Below are 21,766 nucleotides of genomic sequence, written 5' to 3'. Positions count from 1 at the left end.
TGAGTGCCTTTAAGACAGAGATGGATAGGTTCTTGATTAATAAGGGGTACAGGGGATATGGGGAGAAGGCAGGAGAACGGGGATGAGAAAATATCAGTCATGATTGAATGGCGGAGCAGACTCGATGGGCCGAGTGGCCTAATTCTGCTCCTATGTCTTATGCACTGAGAAGGATGAGGGGGGATCTTATTGAAACTTACAGGATACTGCGAGGCCTGGATAGAGTGAACGTGGAAAGGATATTTCCACTTTTCGGAAAAACTAGAACCAGAGGACACAATCTCAGACTAAAGGGACGATCCTTTAAAACAAAGATGAGGAGGAATTTCTTCAGCCAGAGGGTGGTGAGTCTGTGGAACTCTTTGCCGCAGAAGGCTGTGGAGGCCAAATTACTGAGTGTCTTTGAGACAGAGATAGATAGGTTCTTGATTAATAAGGGGATCAGAAGCTATGGGGAGAAGGCAGGAGAATGGGGATGAGAAAAATATGAGCCATGATTGAATGGCAGAACAGACCCGATGGGCCGAGTGGCCTACTTTTGCTCCTATATCTTATGGTCTTATGGAATGTATTTTTGTTGAATAATTTGAATTGTTTCATTAAATGTTTCCCACTGTTCATTTACCTCAATATCCTTTTAGTCTATTTATCCAATAAACCTGAGCTGGTTCTCACCTTATACCTATGAAACTGGCTTTGATAATGTTTAAGATTTTTGTTTGCGATTGGAATATGTCACTTTCAAAGTTAACATGGAATTGAACAGCGTTATCGTCGCTATTTTCCAATGGATTCAGTATCACCACTGTGGTACTGAAAACAGGCTGAAAAGACACATAGGCCAAAACTGAAACTGCCACATGAGGCCCTGGCTGAATTGATATTGGCCATCTGCAAGAGCACTCAAGTCAACACATAAACTCATTATTGCTGTATGGACTTTGTGATTACCCACTCGCGTTTACACAAAAGAACAAGACCATGCTATGAATATGTAACTACCTTTGAGACACAGGTGATCAACTTTGCAGCAGGATGAATGGCAGACAAAAGAAGCCATCAGCCTCCATCAGACGAGCTAGACAGAGGTGTTTTAGAGGACAATGGATCTTGATTGAATCATGCTGGATAAACTGGAGTATCCTGTTTATTCCATTAACGAGTTGGGGTCTGAATGGACCAATGGAACTCCGGCTAGTTGTGGGCATACACCTATGACTCACTACTAGCAGACCAGTATAAAGGAAGGAAGATTTGAACACATCTTCAGCGATGCCCTGGGCGTCCCGAAGGCACAACCATTGCAAGCAGATGGGACCCTGGGTTTTGAAGCCCAGAGAAGATATCCACATTGAGTGACTGTAGCCTGGACAGCCTCCTTCACTAAGTGCGGGTAGTACCAAGAGCTCAGCTGTGATTCTGAGTCACATTTTGTATGAGTGAGAGAATTGTGAATAAAACTGCGTTAACCCGTGTTTTGTCCTTTGCTCATTTCACAAATAAGGGCACCTGGGTAAAATGTTTGAATAATAAACTGATCAAAGTGACTAAGATTTTACAGACGCAACACTACGACATTACTAATTCACCCTGCTTCATTGCAGATACTCGATCTAAGATAGCTTTATTCATAAATACCACCAGAGGACACTAGAAAAATCCCCGCTAACCACACTTTGGTCACTTACTTGGGCACTGGGGAGTTCTCCACGGTTTTGCCTACATTTAGAATTATTTTCCTCACTGGGGAGCTGAACTCACTGGCCAGGCTGGCTCCTCAGCGATCGGTCCCCCCATTTTGAAAGGACGCTGCTATCTCTAAGTGAGTTTGCGGGTCACCCCTACCCATTGGCAATGTCATTGCCCCCATATATATGGGCATTACCCCACACCTCCGCAAGCGATGACACCCTGCCATGTGATCGCTGAGGGCCCCCCTTTTCAGGCCTTCCCATCCTTTCTTTCTGCCCCCCCCCCCCACCCGGGTGCCAGAGCCAGGCTGCCAAGTTCAAATGCATTGGTCAGAGACAGGCAAGCCAGGGCAAGTCTGGACTTGAATAGTGAATTTGGTTGAATTGTAAACTGTGTTTGTCCTTTGTTCGTCTCGCACATAAGGGCACCTGGGTAAAATTTTACTAATAATCTAGTCAAAGTGTCTGATAATTTACAGACATTTTAAATGAACTTTGTTTAGATATTTCATTCATGATTATTGTGGTTACTGTATTCTATGCAAAAGATGATCACCAGTGGGGCCATTGAAGAAGTGCCAAATTATTCATGAAGGCTTATAAGGAATTGTCCTTCAAATTGCGAAGTGATTCCTCATGATTACATGTGTTGTCCAAATCAAATCTTTTCCTAAAATATTGTAATTATTCTGATTCGACATCAACCTAGTTTTCTGCAGATCCAAGTTGATCAGGCTTTGCTTCCTTAGTTGTTTTTTCCCCAACTAATTTTGACAGACTTGATAGGTGTGATCACTGAAGAGAAATGACTGTTTTCTGTTTCTTGCCTCAGCAAATTTAGATGTTTAGAAGGCTGTATAAATGTGAAAGTATAAAAATGTGTACTGTAATAAAATGGAATATTTTTTGTTACAAAGAGATCCATTAAGAGTTATGTAGTGCAGTATGTTAATTAGAATGCATTCTTAATAACATTAATAATCACAAATCTATCTCAGCCTTAAATATACAGTCTCCACCCCTACAGCTCTGTGGCAAGGAGTTCCAAAGACTCACAACACTGAGAGAAGAAACTCCTCCTCGTAACATTGTAGGTGGCAGATGAGGAACATATCATCCATGATAGAATGGCGGAGCACTCGATGGGCCAAATGGCCTAATTCTGCTCCTATATCTTATGAACTCAAGAAGTCTGTTCCTGGGGAGTTGGGGGGAGCTAGGGATATGGGGGGCAAGAGTAAAGGGAGGGGAGAGGAATATTCAGAGGCGGTAGCATCCACGCCACTATGAAGAAAAAGTGTTTGCACTACTCATGGCAGTATTACTGTATCATGGCCCTGCAAATTGTTTCATTTTTTGGTTTTTTTGTTTGGTATTTGTTTCTAATATTGTACTTTGTAAATATCCATTTCTTTATATTACTATTTTGTTTATATTTCATTGTTTGTTGATTATAAACAAAACTATTCAACCACCTTAACCCCCCGGCCCACTGTCTGCGAGGTGCCCATGGCACAATAGTGCCTCTACCCACTGCATCTGGAGTCTTAGTGCATCCCCCTTCTAGTAAATGGTGTGGTATCCCCTTGTTGAACTTGTCCAACTTAAGGAGAAACAACTGATGGCTTCCTCCTGAGAAGGAAGTTGGAGATAGCAGCCAGTCGACTCGAAACGTTAACTCTGTTTCACTTTTCACTGGTGCTGCCAGACCTGCTGGGTTGTTTCCCGCATTTTCTGTTCTTCTTGTTTCAGACAGCATCTCTGCAGAACTTTGCATTTGTTTGAGACAGCAATGTGTTGCGTGGAGAGCAGGCCAGGGAACTGAAGGGTCACCCCCAACACCAGTTCGCTGTGAGAGATCAATAATAATCATCACCACCATCATCATCATAATGTTGTTAAAGCAGACAGAGCAGGCTGCGGCGGAAGTGCGCTGTTCCGTCACATCCGCCCCGACCTTATCTGCGTGACTCGCAGCAAAATGGCGGCAGAGCAGCCGCTTAATGTGGCGGTGACTCCGGACTCAATACCTGGGGGCAGCGCAGAGAAAGACGGGCACAAAAAGAAGGTGGTTTTCATCTTCGATCGCCGCTTGGGAGACTCGCTGGAGAAATGCCTGGACTTCAGCAGCTGGAGCACGTACGCCGAGTTCAGGACCGCGGTGTGTCGGGTGAGCAGCCGTGGCGGGAGAGGGAGAGTCCGGGGCGAGGGGATGAGGGCCCCGGGAAACGGCTCGGGTGAGGACCGTCGCGAGGGAGGGGGGCAGACAAGTCACCTACATGCATATGAAACATGGAATGTACTCTTTTTTAAGGCTTGTGACGTGTGAGTCCATGAGCCATGTTAATCATTCGTTGTACAGGACTGCTGCCTGCAACACCGTCCACCGAAGGGAAAGGAGTGGGCTCCCAAATAGGAAGTCTCACTCTAGGGGCCCTGATAGCCTCTAGGGCAGTAGGACAGAATGCTGTGTCCGGGCGGCAAACAAGGTAGTGCAGCGTGTGCATCACCAGTCGCCTGTACAGGAAACTCCTCCATGCAGAGTGGAATACCGCACAAGCGATTTCGGCAAATTGTGGGGTTCAGGTTCCAGGGCTAATGTGAAATTCTGTGTGATCAGGGTCAGTTCAGACAGGAGTCTATCGCACGTTTCAGTCACCTCAACACTGTGCAATTGGGCCAAGCATCATATTTTCAAAGCTCTCAATGAATGGCTTTATCGCGCGACTGGACATTGACAGCCGAACAATGCGCAAGTTCTTGTGGCAACATCTTTCAGCACATCTCCGATTCTGGCCACCCCAGTAACTGAACTCTCCTTTCTGCCACAAGGAAGTTACAGATTCCTGAATAGCAGCTTTTCAACAGCAGCTGGTACTCCTGAAGAGTCAGCACTGTGGGGCGAAACAACAATTTTCCAGACTTGATCAGTTCTTGGGGATATTGCGGCTGAATGTGTGTGCATAAATCATTAAAGGTGGCAGGTCGAGAGAGTGAAGGTGGCAGGGCAGGTTGAGAGAGTGGGTAATAAAGAAGCACTGAATTGATTTGGCTTTACCAATAGGGGCTTAGAGTACAAAAGCAAGGACGTTATGCTAAATCTGTATGAAACTGGTCTGGTCTCAGCCCAGTTTTGGGCAGGACTGTTTAAGAGGATGCAAAGACCTTAGCAAGGGTGCAGATAAAATGAACATGGCTGATTCTGGGACTAAGGATTTTTAGTTGGGTAGATAACTTGGTGAAGTTGGGACTGTCCTCTTTGGAGAAGAGGCGGTTCAGAGGGGATTTGATAGAGATATTCAAAATCATGTGGTTTGGACAATGTAGATAGGAAAAATTATTTCCATTGGTGGGAGGATCGAGAAAAATTGAACTGATGGTTTGCCACCAGTTTTGGATTTTTTGCACCTTCTATCATGAAGACAATGCAAAGTGTGAGGGTACAGTTTCAAAATTTGCAGATAACACAAACTTGTATGGTGGCACGGGAGCACAGTGTCAGCACTGTTGCTTCACAGTGCCAGGGTCCCGGCTTGGGTCACTGTCTGTGCGGAGTCTTCACGTTCTCCCTGTATCTGTGTGGGTTTTCTCCAGTTTCCTCCTACGAGTCCCGAAAGACGTGCTGTTAGGTGAATTGGCCATTCTGAATTCTCCCTCTGTGTACCCGAACAGGCGGAATGTGGCAACTAGGGACTTTTCACAGTAATGTCATTGCAGTATTAATGTAAGCCTACTTGTGACAAAGATTATTATTATTAGTGATTTGTAAGGAATAATGATAGACTTGAGGAGCTGGTGGAATGGGTGGTTAACTGGCAGCCGGAAGTTGAGGCAGATTAAGTCAAAGTGATACACATTTTTGGAGAAAGAATAAAGAGTTAATATAAAATAAAAGGTTCAATTCAAAATGGGGTGCTCTTTTACTCCATGCCTCAATTTATAAAATCCAAAGTCCCTTAAGTTTTATTCATTTTATTTCTTCAGCTAGGATGTCATTGATCATAGCCTTTGTTGTGTCCAGTGGTTTGAGCCATTGAATTGACTGAAGATTGGCATATCTTGTGGGAATCAAGGTGGATCATTTACTGGCTACTTATGGCTGAAAGTTGCAAGTGCTTCAGTTTTGTGCTAAAATCTACATGAAGAACTGCAGCAACTCACCAAGGCCCCTTCATTGAAGATGACCAGTAAGGTTGGAGGCTGTGGAGGGAAGATTTCCAGAGGCTGGGGAAGGTCTCCAGAGGCTGTGAGGTCAGTTACAGTCCTGAAATCAATAGTTTCATGTTAGGTGGCAGGGTTGCCATTCAGATGGAGGTAAGAGGAAGTGTCTGATAGTTGATGTTTGGTCTCTTGAGTGTAGAAACCAACTATTTTCTAATACACGTAGAGGTTGGTCTGTCAGACAACTGCACCATCGTTTTGATGCCAATGTTAGAGGGAGATATGTTAGAGGGCAAGGAGCAGATAATGGCCGTGCCATGCCAGCAGTGCTCAGTCAAAAGATTTTTAGAGGGTGCAAGGCCAAAGGGAGTAGTCGGTTCAAGTGGACCCAGATTGCTGGAGACAGGTAAAAACTATGCGTTTTGTTAATTGTATGAATTGGTAGTTTGATCAGGAGTAAGTTTCTTGATGTATAGTTTACAGTGTAATTTTACACATTTTAATTGGATAAAGTGTTGTTGAGATGATTCAGGTTTCCCTGCCTGTTTTAAAGGTTCTCAGGCTCATGACTTGTGGCAACAAATGTTAAATGTAGCGAATGGTGTACCCTTGTATTAATGTAGTCTTGTAAATTGCTGCAGTCTTTAATATTTACTCTTCCAATCATCATCTTGTAGCTATTCTCACCATTTGATTCCATGTCTTCCTAATGTTGTTTTAACATGAGACATGAAATATCAATAATTGAAAGCAAAATCTCTCTCGACTTCAAATCGTGATCTGATTTTCATCACTGCACCATTGGTGGCTGTGCCTTAAGCTGCCTAGGGGCTAAGCTAAGGAAATCCATTCTTAAGTCTCGCCATTTGTTTTAAAAAATTTGTTCATGGGATGTGGGTGTCAATGGATACGCCAACATTTATTCCCCACCCCTAATTGCCCTTGATCATGGGGTGATAATTTGTTGGTTTGGATTGGTCCTGCTATTTGTATTGAGGGCATACCTGGCCAGTTTTCACGTTACTGGGTATATGCCAGTGTTGTAGCTGTACTGGGACAGCTTAGCTAGGGGCCTGGCAAGTTAGAGCACAAATCTTCAGTACCATTGCCAGAATGGCCCATAGTTGTTGCATTATACATTATGCCTTCAGTCATTTCTTGATATCATATGGGATGAATCAAATTAGCTAAAGACTGGCAAATCTGATACTGGGGAACTCTGGAGAAGGTCTTTTACTTTTCTCTTCTCTAAATCTACCTCGGCAATCAAGCTTTTGGTCATGTGTTACAATATCTTGTGGTCTGGTGTCATATTTTACTTGATAACATTCCTGTAAAGCATCTAGGGACAATTTTACTACATTAATGGGGCACGTTGCATGAATTAAATTGGTGGCCAGACTTATTTTGACAGACAGTTCGGAATAGCATTCATTATTCTTGAATAGCAGTACAACAGGCATCTTGTGGTGCTGAATCAATGCCCTTTAGGTTGAGTTTGAACATTCCAAGTACTGACATTTTATAAACATTATTTTCCATCCCCAAATTGGGAAGGAATCGAAACTTCCATTTCAAGATTAATGACCAGTATTAAATTGAGGTGGTGTTGTCACAACCAAATAAGGCTTGAACAGCATATAAGAAGACATTAGCAAACTTGCAGAATGAGGGTTTAATGAATTTCAACATAGCAAGTGTGAGGTGTTACATTGTGGTAGGATGAATGAGACCGCAGGCTGCTGCTTGAATCAGAAGATTGAGATATAAAATTCTTAAGTTTGACAAGATAAATATCACTGCCTTAGAATATAGGAATTAAAGCAAAATATTGAGGAAGTCGAAAATCTGAAATAATAACGGAAAATTCAGGGAAAATTCAACAGGGCTGGCAGCATTGTGGAGAGAGAAACAATTGATGACTGCATGACTCCTCTTCAGAGCTTAAGAGTAAAGGACTGCTGTTTGGTACATAAGAACTAAAAGAGTAGGACATCTGGCCCTTGGAGCCTGCTCCGCCATTCCGTGAGATCCACTCCACTCCACTTTCCCGCCTGAACACCATTATTATTTCTTTATTCTTCAAAAAACTGTTGCTCGTTCTGGGTGAGTGTGCTTAACACTCAATTTGGCTCTGTTTCGTTCCTTAGCTTTGGAGTCGCCAGGTATCGTTAAGATACCGCCATAAGTTTCAAGTTCAAAGCAATAAATCCATACACCAGTTAGTAAGTTCAAACAAGACACGTTTATTATATTACAGTAATCTACTAATCATGCATATAAAACTATAAGACTAGGCTAATCCTACCACTAATAGGCCAAATACTTATCTGGATAAAGGGACTGCCGGATCAGGGAACAACGGCCTCTAGCTTGTCCTGGGTCCACAGGCTTCCAGTAGTTATGGACTAAAGGGGGTCAGGAGTGTCTACTCTCGTAGCGTGCGTTGTGACACTTACTTGTTGGCGGCTGCTGTCCAGACCTCTCCTCAAGGTTCTTCTGCTGCAACGGTGTTCTGCTGGGAGGGCTGGCTGGTCAAGGAGAGGCTGGCAGAGAGAGAGAGCTGGGGTCGGTGGTCTCTGTCTTATACTCCTCTCAGGGTCTGGGCAGACCCTCTATACACTCGCAATCGATTGGGTCACTTCCCAATCGATTGATTTGAATTCCCCAATAACGGGGCAGTACCTTCATCACTGGGCGGTTCTTGGGAGTTATTGTTTTGGACTTCCTTTGGCGCCGGGAAGTCTGGCCTTTTATTAAATGTATCGATTTGTGTTAACTTGTTTCCATTGTACCTGGGGATCGCCCGGTATCGCCTTATTAGTATGCTAACTTGTTCTTTTCACAGTGCTGTCTGGTTTCTACAGCAGTCAGAACTGGTTTCTGCAGTAGTCAGACTACACAAGCGCTTTGCAAGCTGCTTGCTTTTGCAACATGTCCATTTTCCCTGCATTCCTTGCAATCTTCCATTTTGTGTTGGGCAGTGGTCACCCCAGGTGACTACAAAACTATCTAATTTTATCTTGAAAACATTTAATGAAGGAGCCTCAACTGCTTCACTGGCCAGAGAATTCCACAGATTCACAACCCTTTTGTGAAGAAGTTCCTCCTAAGCTCAGACCTAAATCTACATCCCCTTATTTTGAGGCTATGCCCCCTAGTTCTGCTATCACCCGCCAGTGGAAACCACCTCCCTGCATCTATCCTATCTATTCTCTTCATAATTTTGTGTTTCTATAAGATCCAAACCCCCCCCCCATCCTTCTAAATTCCAGCGAGTACAGTCCCAGTCTACTCAACCTCTCCTTGTAATCCAACCTGCTCAACTCTGGGATTAACCTAGTGAATCTCCTCTGCACACCCTTCAGCACCACTACGTCCTTTGTCAGGTAAGGAGTCTAAAACTGAACACAATACTCCAGGTGTGGCCTCACTAACACCATATACAATTGCAGCGCATCCTCCCTAGGACTGAGGTGAGAAATTCCGTCACATAAAGAATAATGGATCTTTGGAATTCTCGATCCAAGAGAGTTGTGGTTGCTCATGCAGTTAAGAATATTATTGCTGGAGGCAAGTAGATTTTTGGGTCCCAGGGGATACAGGTTTCATGCCGGAAGATGAAGTTGAGATAGAAGATAAGACATGGGAGCAAAATTAGGCCATTGAGCTTGCTCCGCCACTCAATCATGGCTTATATGGCATAGTCTTGAATGATGGTGCAAACTTGAAGGGTCAAATAGCCTACTACTGCTTATGCCATTTCTCGTGTTCTTAAAACTTTGATAAGAATCAAAATGGGGTAAAGAAACAATGGAATCTGGGAGTACAGTATAGGTATGTGATCACTAAAAGTTGCAATGCAGTTTAAAAAGGCTGTTTAAAAGAAATCAAACTAAACCGTGTTTGTTTCTAAAGGATAGAATTATAAACCAAAGAAAACATGTTAAGTAAAAGCAAAATACTGTGGATGTTGGAAATCTGAAAACAAACTCCTAGAAACTCGCGTCTGGCAGTACCTGTGAAGGGAAAAACAAGAGTTAATGTTGGAGTCCATGTGACTCTTCAGAGCTGAAGAGAGGGAGAACGCTAATGGATTTCATGCTGTTTAAGAGGAGTTGGAGCAGAGTTGAAGGTCAGAGATAGGTGGGAACCAGGAGAGATTTGACAAAAGATATGAGCACAGGACAAAGAGAGTGCTTATAGTGTTAAAGGCTAAAGAAGATGTTGAAACTGGCATTAAAGGTAAGACAGCAGGTCAGCAATCTGAAAACAAAATTGAAGAGCAAGTGACAGGTTACAAGTGGGGAGGGGGCGGGAATTAAAAAAAATGCAATTTAATAAAGGCATCAAATGGAGGAAAGAGTTCATGGCCTGAAGTTGTTGAACTCAAATGAATCCAGAAGGCTATATATAAAGTGCCTAAAAGGAATTGTCTGAAGTTTCTGAACTCAATATGTTAAACTTGAACCTTGATCAGATCACAGAATAGAAGGTGTAATAATATGCCAGTCATTTTCAAAATCAGGATCGCGACCCGTGGGTGGGTCTGGGGTGGTGCTGGCAGGGCACCATTCCTGATGGTGCGGCATTCCTGATCATGGGAGGTAGTGTCCAAAGGCTGGGACAGGCTTTTTGAAAATGTCGGCTGCAACCAACATACAGAATGGCGGACGTCCCACGCATGCTACACCCTCAGCAGTGTGCGGGCCCGGAGCCCAGAAGGGTAGACCGCCTCTTCCTGACGTCAGCGCGCTGACCAGACAGGAGTGTGTTTTTAAAAAAATCAATGGTGTCTTCCTGCCAGAAATGGCGGCAGAGAGCAGGTCACGCGCCCTCTATACTGATGGCACGTGCTCTGGGAGTGAGAGAGATTCCTCCATTTTGAGCTGCCAGCAGGCTAGCAACAGGGCTGAAGAATTGAAAATGGAGCGTATCACAATAAGGAAGAGAGGACTAGGGACATATTCACATCACGTTGTCGGCAAAATGAGTTGTCGGCAAATAAACAGCAGGACTGAAGAATTGAAAATGGGTTGTTTCATAAGGATGAGAGGGCCAGGGGCACAAACAGCCTAGGATCTCACAACTAAATCTACTGGAGAGAGCTGCTCAGGAGAATCCACAGCAGGACAAAGTAGTGCTGGTGTGAGATCCATTTGAAGACTAAGCATGGCCAGTTCGAGGACAAGCCTCTTGATTTTTTTTTCAAAGAGTGCAGCAAGAACTTTAGTTGTCAGCGGAAGTCCTTTGCAGAAATTTAATGACTAAGCAAGTGAGATTGTGAATTCCAAGCAGGCTCACCTGTTGCATTAAAGGTAAGCAAAAATGGTGGGTCACGAAGGTTGGCCACTCTGGGTCCCGACGACCGACTGGTTGGTAAAAATGGGTTCTGGGAGGAAACAGTTTGGAAAAAAAGTACTGCTCTATGCTACATAGAAATTCAATGGTGATAGTGGAGCTGTTTGCATATACTTGATGGCTTGAAAGGCTGAATAGGCTGGGCTCTTTTCTATTGAAAAGAGGAGACTGAGGGATGTTCTGTTGAAATTTTCAAGGTTATATCCTCATGTTCTTCCCTTCTCCATAAATGCACCTATGCTACTCATCTCAGCCACTCCTGTAACAGTGCCATATTTCCTATTTTCCGACAATGATTATGGCTCTGAAGTGCTTTGAGATATCATAGAATCCCTCCAGTGCAGAAGGAGACCATTCGGCCCATCAAGTCTGCACCGATCTTCCGAAGGAGCATCCGACCCTGCCCTATCCCCATAACCCCATCTAACTTTTTTTGGCCATGCTAAAGGGCCACTCAGTATCCATTCTCCCTAAACCTGCAAACCTTTGGACAGTGGGAAGAAACAGGAGCACCCAGAGGAAGCCTGTGTAGACACGAGAGAACGTACAAAGTCCACAGTCACCCAAGGTCTGAATTTAACCTGGGTCCCTGCTGCTGTGAGGCAGCAGTGATAACCACTTTGCGACATATTTGCAGATGTGAATTGCAAGTCTTTTTTCCAAGGAGAAGCATCAGCAAAAGTTCAAATGTTCAACTTTGAAGCACCAAGTGATCTGTGCAAGATGTGTTCTTTTGGTTTCTTGGTACCCAGGGCTTTCATGCCTGTCAATGGTTTTTGCAAAATTTACAATAGGGCTTCTGCATGCATTTCCATGTCTGGATCATTGAAGCTCCATTCCTCGAGATTGCCAGCTTGATAAAGCTGCAGTTCTTTGCTATAGTTGAAGGACAGGCAAATGAGGCATTTCAGCTACAATCTTAACAAGATTTTGCAAGACTAGGTTTTGAAGAATTCAAAACAGATCTGTTGGGTAGGGGTATAGAGCAAAGGCAAGCCTATTCCTGTTCTAACATAAAACATTTTTGGTGCTGTGACCTCAGCGAAGCCATCAGGGATGCTAAGCGACAGTACCAGACTAACATCATGGACTCTTGTCGGTTGTGGCAAGGCTTAACCAACATATTGGGCTACAAAGCAAAGCCAAGTAGAATCTCCAGCAGCAGTGCATCCTTCCCTGATTAACTGAATGCATTGTATGCTCGGTTCGAAACCATCAAACTACAGCAGCCCCGGGCACACCCATACCTATTGTCACAGCTTCCAAAGTCAAATGGGCGTTCTTGAAAGTGAACCCTCTGAATGTGACGGGTCCTTACGGGGTCCCTGGCTATGCACTCAGATCCTGCGCAGACCAACTGGTGGGTGTATTGGCAGAGATCTTCCAACCTTTCTCTACCCCGTTCCGGGGTTTCCACTTCAAGGAGATTGCCATTGTAACGGTGCCAAAGAAGAATCGGGTAGTATGCCTCAACGGCTACCGTCATTATGAAGTGCTTCGAGAGGTTGGTCATGAGGCACATCAACACCGTACTCCCAGGATGCCTTGATCCACTGCAATTTGTATACCGCCACAACCGGTCCTCGGCAGAAGCCATCTTCTTGTCTCTACACTCAACCCTGGAGCATCTCGACAATAAGGACTCCTACGTCAGACTCCTGTTTGTTGACTACACCTTTGCCTTCAACACCATAATCCCAGCCAAACTCGTATCAAAGCTCCAAAGCCTAGGACTTGGCTCCTGAATGTCTGGAAATCCGGAATGTCCACATTGACTCTTACCAAGTTTTATAGGTGCACCATAGAAAGCATCTTACCTGGCTGCAACACAGCCTGGTATGGCAACTGCTCGGACCAAGGCCGTAGGAAACTAGAAAGTTGTGAACACAGCCCAGTCCATCACGCGAAACCGCCTTTGATCTGTTGAATGTCTACATCTCCTGCTGCTTGGGAAAATGGTCAGCATAATCAAAGATCCCTTCCACCCGGGTTATTCTCTCTTCCAACTTCTTCCATCGGGTAGGAGATACAAAAGTCTGAGCACACACACTAACACGTTCAAAAACAGCTTCTTCCCAGTTGTTACCAGACTCCTGAATGCCCCTCTTATGGACTGAACTTATCCATGCATACATCTTGTCTACTGAGTTCCGTCTGCTCACCCGTTGCCTGTGCCTATGTATTTATATTGTGTGTTTATATTCATCCTATGTTCTTTTTCACGTATGGAATGATCTGTCTGGACTGTACGCAGAACAATACTTTTCATTGTACCTCACACATTTGACATAACAAATACAAATCCAATCCATTGAACTAAGGTTGACCCTCTGGCCACTACATCTATTCTGAATCTATCTCATTTGGCACTGTGGTATGGGGGGGGGGGGTGTCCTCAGTGTGAAGACGAGACTTTTTCTCCACAAAAACTGCGTGGTGGTCATTCGTCCTGATACTGTAATGAACAGATGGATAGTTTGGTGGGGATGATATCTAGTATGTTTTCTCCTCTTGTTGGTTCCCTCACCACCTGTTACAGACGCAGTCTAGCAGTTAGGTCTCTTAGTGCTTGGTCAGTTATGATGATGGGTATTGAAGTCCCCTGCCTAGAGTATATTATGTGCCCTTGCTACCCTCAGTGCTTTCTCCAAGTTGTGCTCATCACAGTGGAACACTGATTTATCAGCTGGGTGTGGACAGTGCATGGTAATCAGCAGGAAGTTTCCTTGCCCATGTTTGACCTGAAGTCATGAGACTTCATGGGGGTCAGAGTCGATATTGAGGACTCTCGGGTGAACTCTGTCCTGACTGGATACCACTGTGCCGCCAAATGTGCCAGGTCTGTCCTTCCAGTGGTGTCTAGGACGTTATCTGTAAGGTACGATTCCATGAGTATGACTATATCAGGCTGTTGCTTGACTAGACTGACGCTCTCTCAACTTTGGCACAAGCTGTTAGTAAGGAGGACTTTGCAGGGTTGACAGGACTGGGTTTGCCGTTGCTGTTTTCAGTGCCGAAGTCGATGCCAGCTGGCCCATCTGGTTTCTTTTACTTTTATACTTTATTGTGGTTTTTGATATAGCTGAGTGGTTTGCTAGGTCATTTCAGAGGGCATTTAAGAGTCACCCACATTGCTGTGGATTTGGAGTCATGTAGACTAGACCAGGTGGAGATGGAAGATTTCCTTCCCTGAAGGACATTAGTGAACCAGCTGGGTTTGTCCACGACAATGGTCATCATTAGACTTTGAATTCCCCATATTCATTTATTTGATTTAATTTCCATCTGCCATGATGGGATTCAAACACTGGACCCCAGAGTATTAGCCTCAGTCTCTGGATTACCAATTGAGTGGCAAAACCACTATGCCACCGCCTCCCCAAAGATCCTGAACGGTACTGAGAATGCGGACATGGAACGGATGCTTCCACTTGTGGGTGAGTGCAGAACTAGGAGCACTGCGTTAAAATCGGGGAAACCCTTTTCAGGCTAAGAGTAGGTGAAACGTTTTTTTTTAATAAATGTTTTTGAAAAAAGGTATATTTACTGTTACGTACACCGAGTAAGATATATATATAGAAGAGAAGAGCACACACAAACATACCGCAAAAAGAACAAACAGAAAATAACTGATAGGGTATTATGCACCAGCTCAACAGCAGCAACTCTGTACAATTGGCAATATTTTTGACACATAAGTAGGCATCTGTGTCGGCAGGGGGAACTGGGGAGACAGATACACATTTGGGTCCTGCAGAAACAATTACAGGGGGCAGTACGTTAGTGGGTCTGGTGCTGGTGTTGTCACTTGCTTCTCCCGGATGGATTTCACTGCCGTTGTCGTCTAGCGCTCACCTCGGCTTCAGCAGTTCATCCCGTCTTTCGCTTGGATTTTCCTTGTTCTCTGTCCCTGTAGATGCCAAGTTCATTATAGTTTCCTGTGCCCTCCTTCCGGCTATTGTTTCCCCCCCCGCCCCTCCTGTGGTTCGACTTTATTTCCTCTTAGGTTTAGCTGATTCCCTCCCTCCCCCGGTCTATCTCTCCCTCTCGTGCCTTGGCTACTTTCCCCTGATTCTTGGCTACCTGGCTATTATTCCGTTTGTTTGTTGGCCACAAACAGGTCCCGGAACAATTGGGTGAATGGCTCCCACATTTTGGGGAAGCCGTCATCTGACCCTCAGATGGCGAATTCGATTTTCTCCATTGGAGAGATTCTGAGAGGTCGGACAGCCAGTCTGCAGCTTTGGGTGGTGCTGCTCACCGCCAGCTGAACAGGATTCTACGGCGGGCAATCGTGGAGGCAAAGACATGGGCGTCCGTCGTCCTCCCCAGGAATAGATCTGGGTGAAATGTTTTTTGAGGTACTTTTTTGGCAATTGCTGCCACAGAAGGCAGTGAAAGCAGGATCACTATACTTTATAATCTGAGGTAGATGGTTAGATGGATTCTTGTTGGGCAAGGCAATCAAAAGTTATCGAGGGTAGATGTGAATGTAGAACTCAAGATCTTCCATGATCTCATTGTCGGAGCAGGCTTGAGGGTTGGCTGCCTTTTGTTTTGTATATTCATATGCCATTTGCTGTTGTGCCAGGTGAGTGATGCCGTGACGTGATAAATCTCTGAGTAATTGGGTCAGCACCACACTGTTGCACATTAATTTAACAGCAGACGTACTTGCTGAATGGGGCTATAGTTGGCCAGTGACCTGTTTCTGTGGTAGGGAGGGGAATTGACAGTCGTCATTTATTAGTGCCCCACAATTGTTTTTAAATTGCACTTTAGTGTGTTACTGGGTCCCAAAGGGGACTTGTTTCTTATGGGAAAAATACATTTAGAATTAGTTTTCCCTTCCAAAATTAATGAACTGTTCATGCTTAAATTCTAAATCAACCCTGTTGGAATATTGGCAAAGTGATTTTAGAGCTTCAGTTTTTAACCTAAGAAATAGTTCAGTTGCTTGAGTCAAAACTGGATCATTTTTTGCATTATGATAGTGACTATACTTGGGAGTACCTCTGTGGCTGAATTCTAAACTGCTCTCAATCCTCGCATCTGCTGGCCAATTTGTGTGTCTCTTCCTTGGATCTAATACTATCTCTAATTTCCTTGCAAGCCATGGTTTGGCCACGCTACCCATTTTATTTTTGTGTCAGACAGGAATGAACAATTGATACAGTTCACCCATGCGCTCTTTGAATGTTTGCCATGCCTATCCACTATCATCCCTTTAAGTACCATTTCCCAATCATAGCCAACTTGCACCTCACGCCATCATCGATTCCTTTATTTAGATTCAGGACCCTAGTCTTGGAATCAATTATGTCACTCTCCAACTTGATGAAGAATTCTATCATATTATGGTCGCTCTCTCCCAAGGGACCTCACAGATTGCCAATTATTCCGTTCTCACTACACAATATCCAGTTTAGGGTGGCCTCTTCTCTAGTTGGCTCCTCAACATATGTGTCCAGAAAACCTGGATATATGCACTCCAGGAATTCCTCCTCTATGGCCATGTTACTAATTTTATTTGCCAAATGTACATGCAGATAAAAGTCATCAATAATTAATCTTTTATTGTATGCATCTCTAACTTATTGTTTAATGCCACATGGGTCAATCTTTGCGCCTTTACTTGAAACCATTTGTTTAAATGTAATTGTGGCACGCAAGTACATATTAGTCCGAACACTTCTGTAAAGGAGTTGTCCCTCTGTCCTCTATTCACTGAGTTTGTACTGTATCAGTCTGCAGTACATAACGTGAAATTAAACATAAAGTTTTCATTAGAGTAATATTCATGCTTTGAATGTTGTGCATTGTCAACATGCTACAGTTAAACCCATGCCCTCTCATTGCCAGTACAGGACATGGTGTTAACTGAAATACTCCGACCTCAGCCGGTTCGTGGACACGTTTGCTACGGGGGCCTGATACAGTAGCTTGACCCACCCTATGAATCCTTCCTCGAATCCAAACCTACCTAACACCTCCCACTCCACCCTATCAAAGGCCTTCTCCGCATCCATTGCAGCCACTACTGCTATGTCCCCACCCCCCACCTCCGAGGGCATCATAATAATATTCAGGAGCCTCCTCACATTTATGTTCAGTTGCCTGCTCTTAACGAAACCAGTCTGGTCCTCGTCGATCACTCCCAGGACACAGTCCTCTATTCTGGTGGCCAGAACTTTTGCCAGCAATTTGGCATCTACATTCAGGAGCGATATCGGCCTGCAGGACCCACATTGGAGCGGGTCCTTTTCCTTCTTCAAAATGAGCGAGATCAGTGCCTGCGACATCGTCGGGGGGGGGGGAGGGCTCCTCTCTCCTTCGCCTCGTTAAAGGTGTTAACTGATTTTTTAAAAAATTGGAATAATGAACAGGTAGATATTCGTCATGCGAGTTAGAAATATCTTAATGCAATGAAAAATGAAAATCGCTTATTGTCACAAGTAGGCTTCAATGAAGTTACTGTGAAAAGCCCCTAGTCGCCACATTCCGGAGCCTGTCCGGGGAGGCTGGTACGGGAATGGGTATTTCCTTAATCCAGCATTCTAAAGATCCAAGTCAACATATACTTTTCATTGAAACTATCAAACAAGGCTGTGCTACTTCAGTGTGTGTAAGGTGCATTTCATTTGAAAACTGAGGAGACTTTAGTTGAGCGAAATAACTTTTTGTGTGCTTAACATTGGTTTTTCTTTTCCTCCAGGCTTTTGATATTACTGCGGGAAATAATTTTGTAATTACAACAACAAATAGGAAAGAAATCAAAACTCAAAACTTTGGTAAGTTTATTTGAAACTCATTGTTCATTTTGCTGCAATGTGATGGTCAGATTTTGCATATCATACTTCACCTAGCTGCCTGGCTGAGTACAAACAGTGATCATATTTCTGAACTTGATTTAGTTGAATGTACTCTCCTATATGACGCAATAAATCCGATGCAAGCAACTGATACCTTGCAATAATATTTTAGACACAACAAAGTGTAGTTATTAGTTGTAAAATTGAAATAAAATTAACTTTCCTGAATATCCAAATTGTTTTTTAGATGAGCAAAAACGGATTATTCTAAAGGTTATGTATTCATGAGCAACTCCGTTGTCTGGAATGATAAGCGTGTAGCTTTTTTAGTGTGAAAAGAGCTTGGTTATCTTAACTGAAAAACGCATAGATTACTTCTCATTATGTGATATTCATAGAGGTTAGTGCTGATGCCTCACGGAGCCAGAAACCCGGTTTCGATCCCGGCCCTGGGTCGCTGTCCGTGTGGAGTTCGCGCACTCTACCATGTCTGCCTGGATCTCACCCCCATAACCCATAGATGTGCAGGGTAGGTGGATTGGCCACCGTAAATTGACCCTTAATGTATATTCATGAATTTACATGAGACTTGGGTGATTATACAATGCTGTAATTGCTTAGAACCCTCCTGTTATGTTGCCCAAGAGCTACTCCATGTAGAAGTAGAGACAAATGGCATTTCAGGCATGTACTAATCTCTCCTCACGGCCACTGCCATAGAAGCTATTGCCCAGTGTCAGAAGTAGAAATTTTGGCCAACATTTTACCTTTCCAGTCCGAGATAGCTGGGACCGATTCCTGTGCAAGTGCTAAGTTTTGAACATGGGTTCTGGGGGCACAGACTCAAATCTCACTGGCAGCTGGCAGAAGTTTGGCACAAATCCAACTCTGCTCCTGACCTGATTACAGCCTTGGCCCAAAGGTACATAGACGACCTGAACTCAAGGTGAGAGTGACTCCTCTTGACAATGCAACATTTGACATAAAGGATTCGAGTTTTCCAGCTAAGCCACGAGTAGTTTAATTTGGTTCCATAGTGAGCAGATGTGCCCTTCTACATTGCCATCTTGACAGATGTGCTTAGTCTGATCTATGGGTTTAAACCAGAGGATTATTTCATACATTCTTAAATTAATTTATCTTGATGTGGATCTAGTAGCTGAAAGTTTTTGAAGTTGGCGCTGATTTTTACTAATGCAAAATTTTAGTGGGGAGTTTAAATTTTAATGTAAAAGGGAAAAATTTAACGGCTTTACATGCAAGAGGCATATCAATACATTTACACTGTTCATGTCAATCTTTTCAAATTCTGATATCCTCTGCTATGAGATTTGACACTTTATCCAGATTTTTCATGTATCATATTTTAAATGTGAATGATTCCAGGATGCTAGAAGAATTCCACCTGCAGATGGCACTGAAAATATTGGCCCACATCTCCCGGTCAGTGGCAATGCTGGGCACATTGCCACTGCCCGCAAAAATTTCTGCACCCAGACCTTTTCGCTTTTCCTGCTGAAATTTTCAATCTTGGTTGTAGCAATGATGAGTCAATGCAGTCCAGCGGAGAGAGAGCCATGCTGTTTTTTATGACATTAGCTGCTGTATTCGGGTACCTTTTTGAAGGTCTGAAGTGTTTCGGTGGGTTGGAGAATAAAAGCAGGTAATTCAGTTGGGGGTTGGGGAGGGAAGGGGTATGGAGTGTGGGAATTGGTCTGGTCGGAGAGAGAGAAAGTTGGGTTTGTGGGTGACTGAAGGCAGTTAGTTGTGTTCAGTTCAGATACGCTGGCCAATTTAAAAAGTTCTGCCAGATATTAACTAGTGTAATACTTCCAGGGTAAGTATCCAGGTAAGGTCTGTGCATCTGGTCCATTGATCAGTGTAAGAGATATACACGTAATGCCTAGGACAGTGGCAATCAACCCACTGGTAGTTTAAACTTCCTGGGCAATTCCAGGTCTTCAGCAGGGCTTGGCCACACATCACAGACCTAAATATGGATTTTGTAGCTCTGGATCTGAGTCGGGACAATGTCACATGACCAATCGATTAGAATTAAGCATCATGCAACTTCTCATCAAGCCCTCATTGAATTCTGAAGAGTTGCAATGTAACCCTTTTAAGTAATAGATTATGTACCACATATTCACAGCATGTGCAAGTGAGCAGAACATGTTAGCTACACGTGGACTCTGCATGCTATAGAGAACATATGAACAAGGAGTAGGAGTAGGCCATTCAGCTCCTTGAGTCTGCTCTGCCAAATGGCAATCTGATAGTAACCACAAATCTTTATTCCGCCTACCCCCAATATCCTATCACCCCCTTGCATACCAGGAATCTATTCAGCTCTGCTTTAAAATATTCAAACACTCTGCTGCCACAACCTTATCCAGAGGAGAGTTCTTTATTTTAAATATAAATTTAGAGTACCCAATTATTTTTTTTCAATTAAGAAGCAATTTAGCATGGCCTATCCACCTACCCTGCACATCTTTCTGTTGTGAGGGTGAGACCCACACAGACATTGGAGGAATGTGCAAACTCCACACGGACAGTGACCCGGGGCCGGGATCGAACCTGGGTCCTCGGCACCGTGAGGCAGCAATGCTAACCCCTGTGCCACCATGACGCCCTCCGGAAGAGAGTTCTAAAGACTCAAGACCCTCTGAGTGAAGATTTTCTCATCTCTGTTTATCTTGTGCAAAATGCCCATTTAATGTGTTTGTGCATTGTGCACCAAGATGCTTCTTGAACAAAATATTTTCTCATCACAGATGTCTGTCCTGTATTATGGATTGCATATCCTAAACTTATTTGAGTTTGCTATATTAGTCGCAACTTTACATTTTTGTGTCTTGCGTTTAATTTCAAGTTGCCTGATAAAATCTACCTTTTTTTAGTAAAGAATCTACCTTTAATTAGTTATATACTAAAAAGGTTGTCTTGCATATAATTTCAAGTTGCCATACATTAATTGGAAATACATTTAAGTTTTTCTATTTTTTTCAACCTTAGATAAAAGTGTCAAAGATGGCACCACTTTGTACATACTTCACTCAGTCGACCAAATACTGCCCTCAGCAACAAAGGAGCGAATTGACTTTCTTCCTCACTATGATACATTGGTTAAAAGTGGCATGTATGAATACTATGCCAGCGAAGGGCAGACTCCATTGCGTAAGTATATCATTTGCACCATTTAATTTGAGTAATATTGCAGAAAACAATTTCAAACAGAGGTACTGTTCTGGATTGCTTCCTCGGAACATGTTGAACTACTAGGATTGGAACATAGCTTTATTAAAATGTAGCTAAACACAACTAACCTATTGTTTTTTAAATAAACAGCATTTGCCTTTGCTGAACTGATAGATAATTCATTATCTGCGACAGCAAACAACAAAGGAATTCGTAACATACAGGTCCGACTGGTGAGTAATATATTTGTTAAAGATTTGTGTGTACTTCCTGCCAACTTTTTCCATTTATACATTTTTAATAGAAATGCCTATAATTACTTGTCATACTGTAATTATACTCTTTAGCACATGAGTGTTGTAGCCATTTCACTGGTGGAGAATGGTTTAGCTGCAAATAACAACATTGAGTTAATATAGGCAATGTCCCGTAAAAATGTGAATGGAGGAATTTACAATGAAAACATAAAAATTATGTGAAAAAATTGCAGGAACACAGAGCAACAGTTGTGAAGTTTTGCTAACTGGATTACCCTTTTAA

General features: G+C 43.4%; 1 protein-coding gene across 3 annotated transcripts in view; it reads left to right on the top strand.

Annotated features, from left to right (window-relative positions):
• The first annotated feature begins 3,628 nt into the window (after nucleotides 1-3,628).
• smchd1 (structural maintenance of chromosomes flexible hinge domain containing 1) overlaps nucleotides 3,629-21,766 on the top strand; it is a 217,226-nt gene continuing 199,088 nt past the window's right edge. For 2 of the 3 annotated variants that reach the window (XM_038809195.1, XM_038809194.1), the window contains exons 1-4: nucleotides 3,629-3,861; nucleotides 17,929-18,004; nucleotides 21,044-21,205; nucleotides 21,377-21,459. In XM_038809195.1, the coding sequence (XP_038665123.1) occupies nucleotides 3,673-3,861; nucleotides 17,929-18,004; nucleotides 21,044-21,205; nucleotides 21,377-21,459 (510 nt within the window). In that variant the 5' untranslated portion in view covers nucleotides 3,629-3,672. Of the gene's footprint in view, nucleotides 3,862-17,928; nucleotides 18,005-21,043; nucleotides 21,206-21,376; nucleotides 21,460-21,766 lie in introns of those variants that run through there. The other variant, XM_038809196.1, reaches the window with a different exon arrangement.

The sequence above is a fragment of the Scyliorhinus canicula genome, chromosome 10 (genome assembly GCF_902713615.1).
Source record: "Scyliorhinus canicula chromosome 10, sScyCan1.1, whole genome shotgun sequence".
NCBI lineage: Eukaryota > Metazoa > Chordata > Chondrichthyes > Carcharhiniformes > Scyliorhinidae > Scyliorhinus > Scyliorhinus canicula.
The sequence above is the reverse complement of the archived record's forward strand: the minus strand, read 5'-3'. Positions and strand labels throughout refer to the sequence as shown.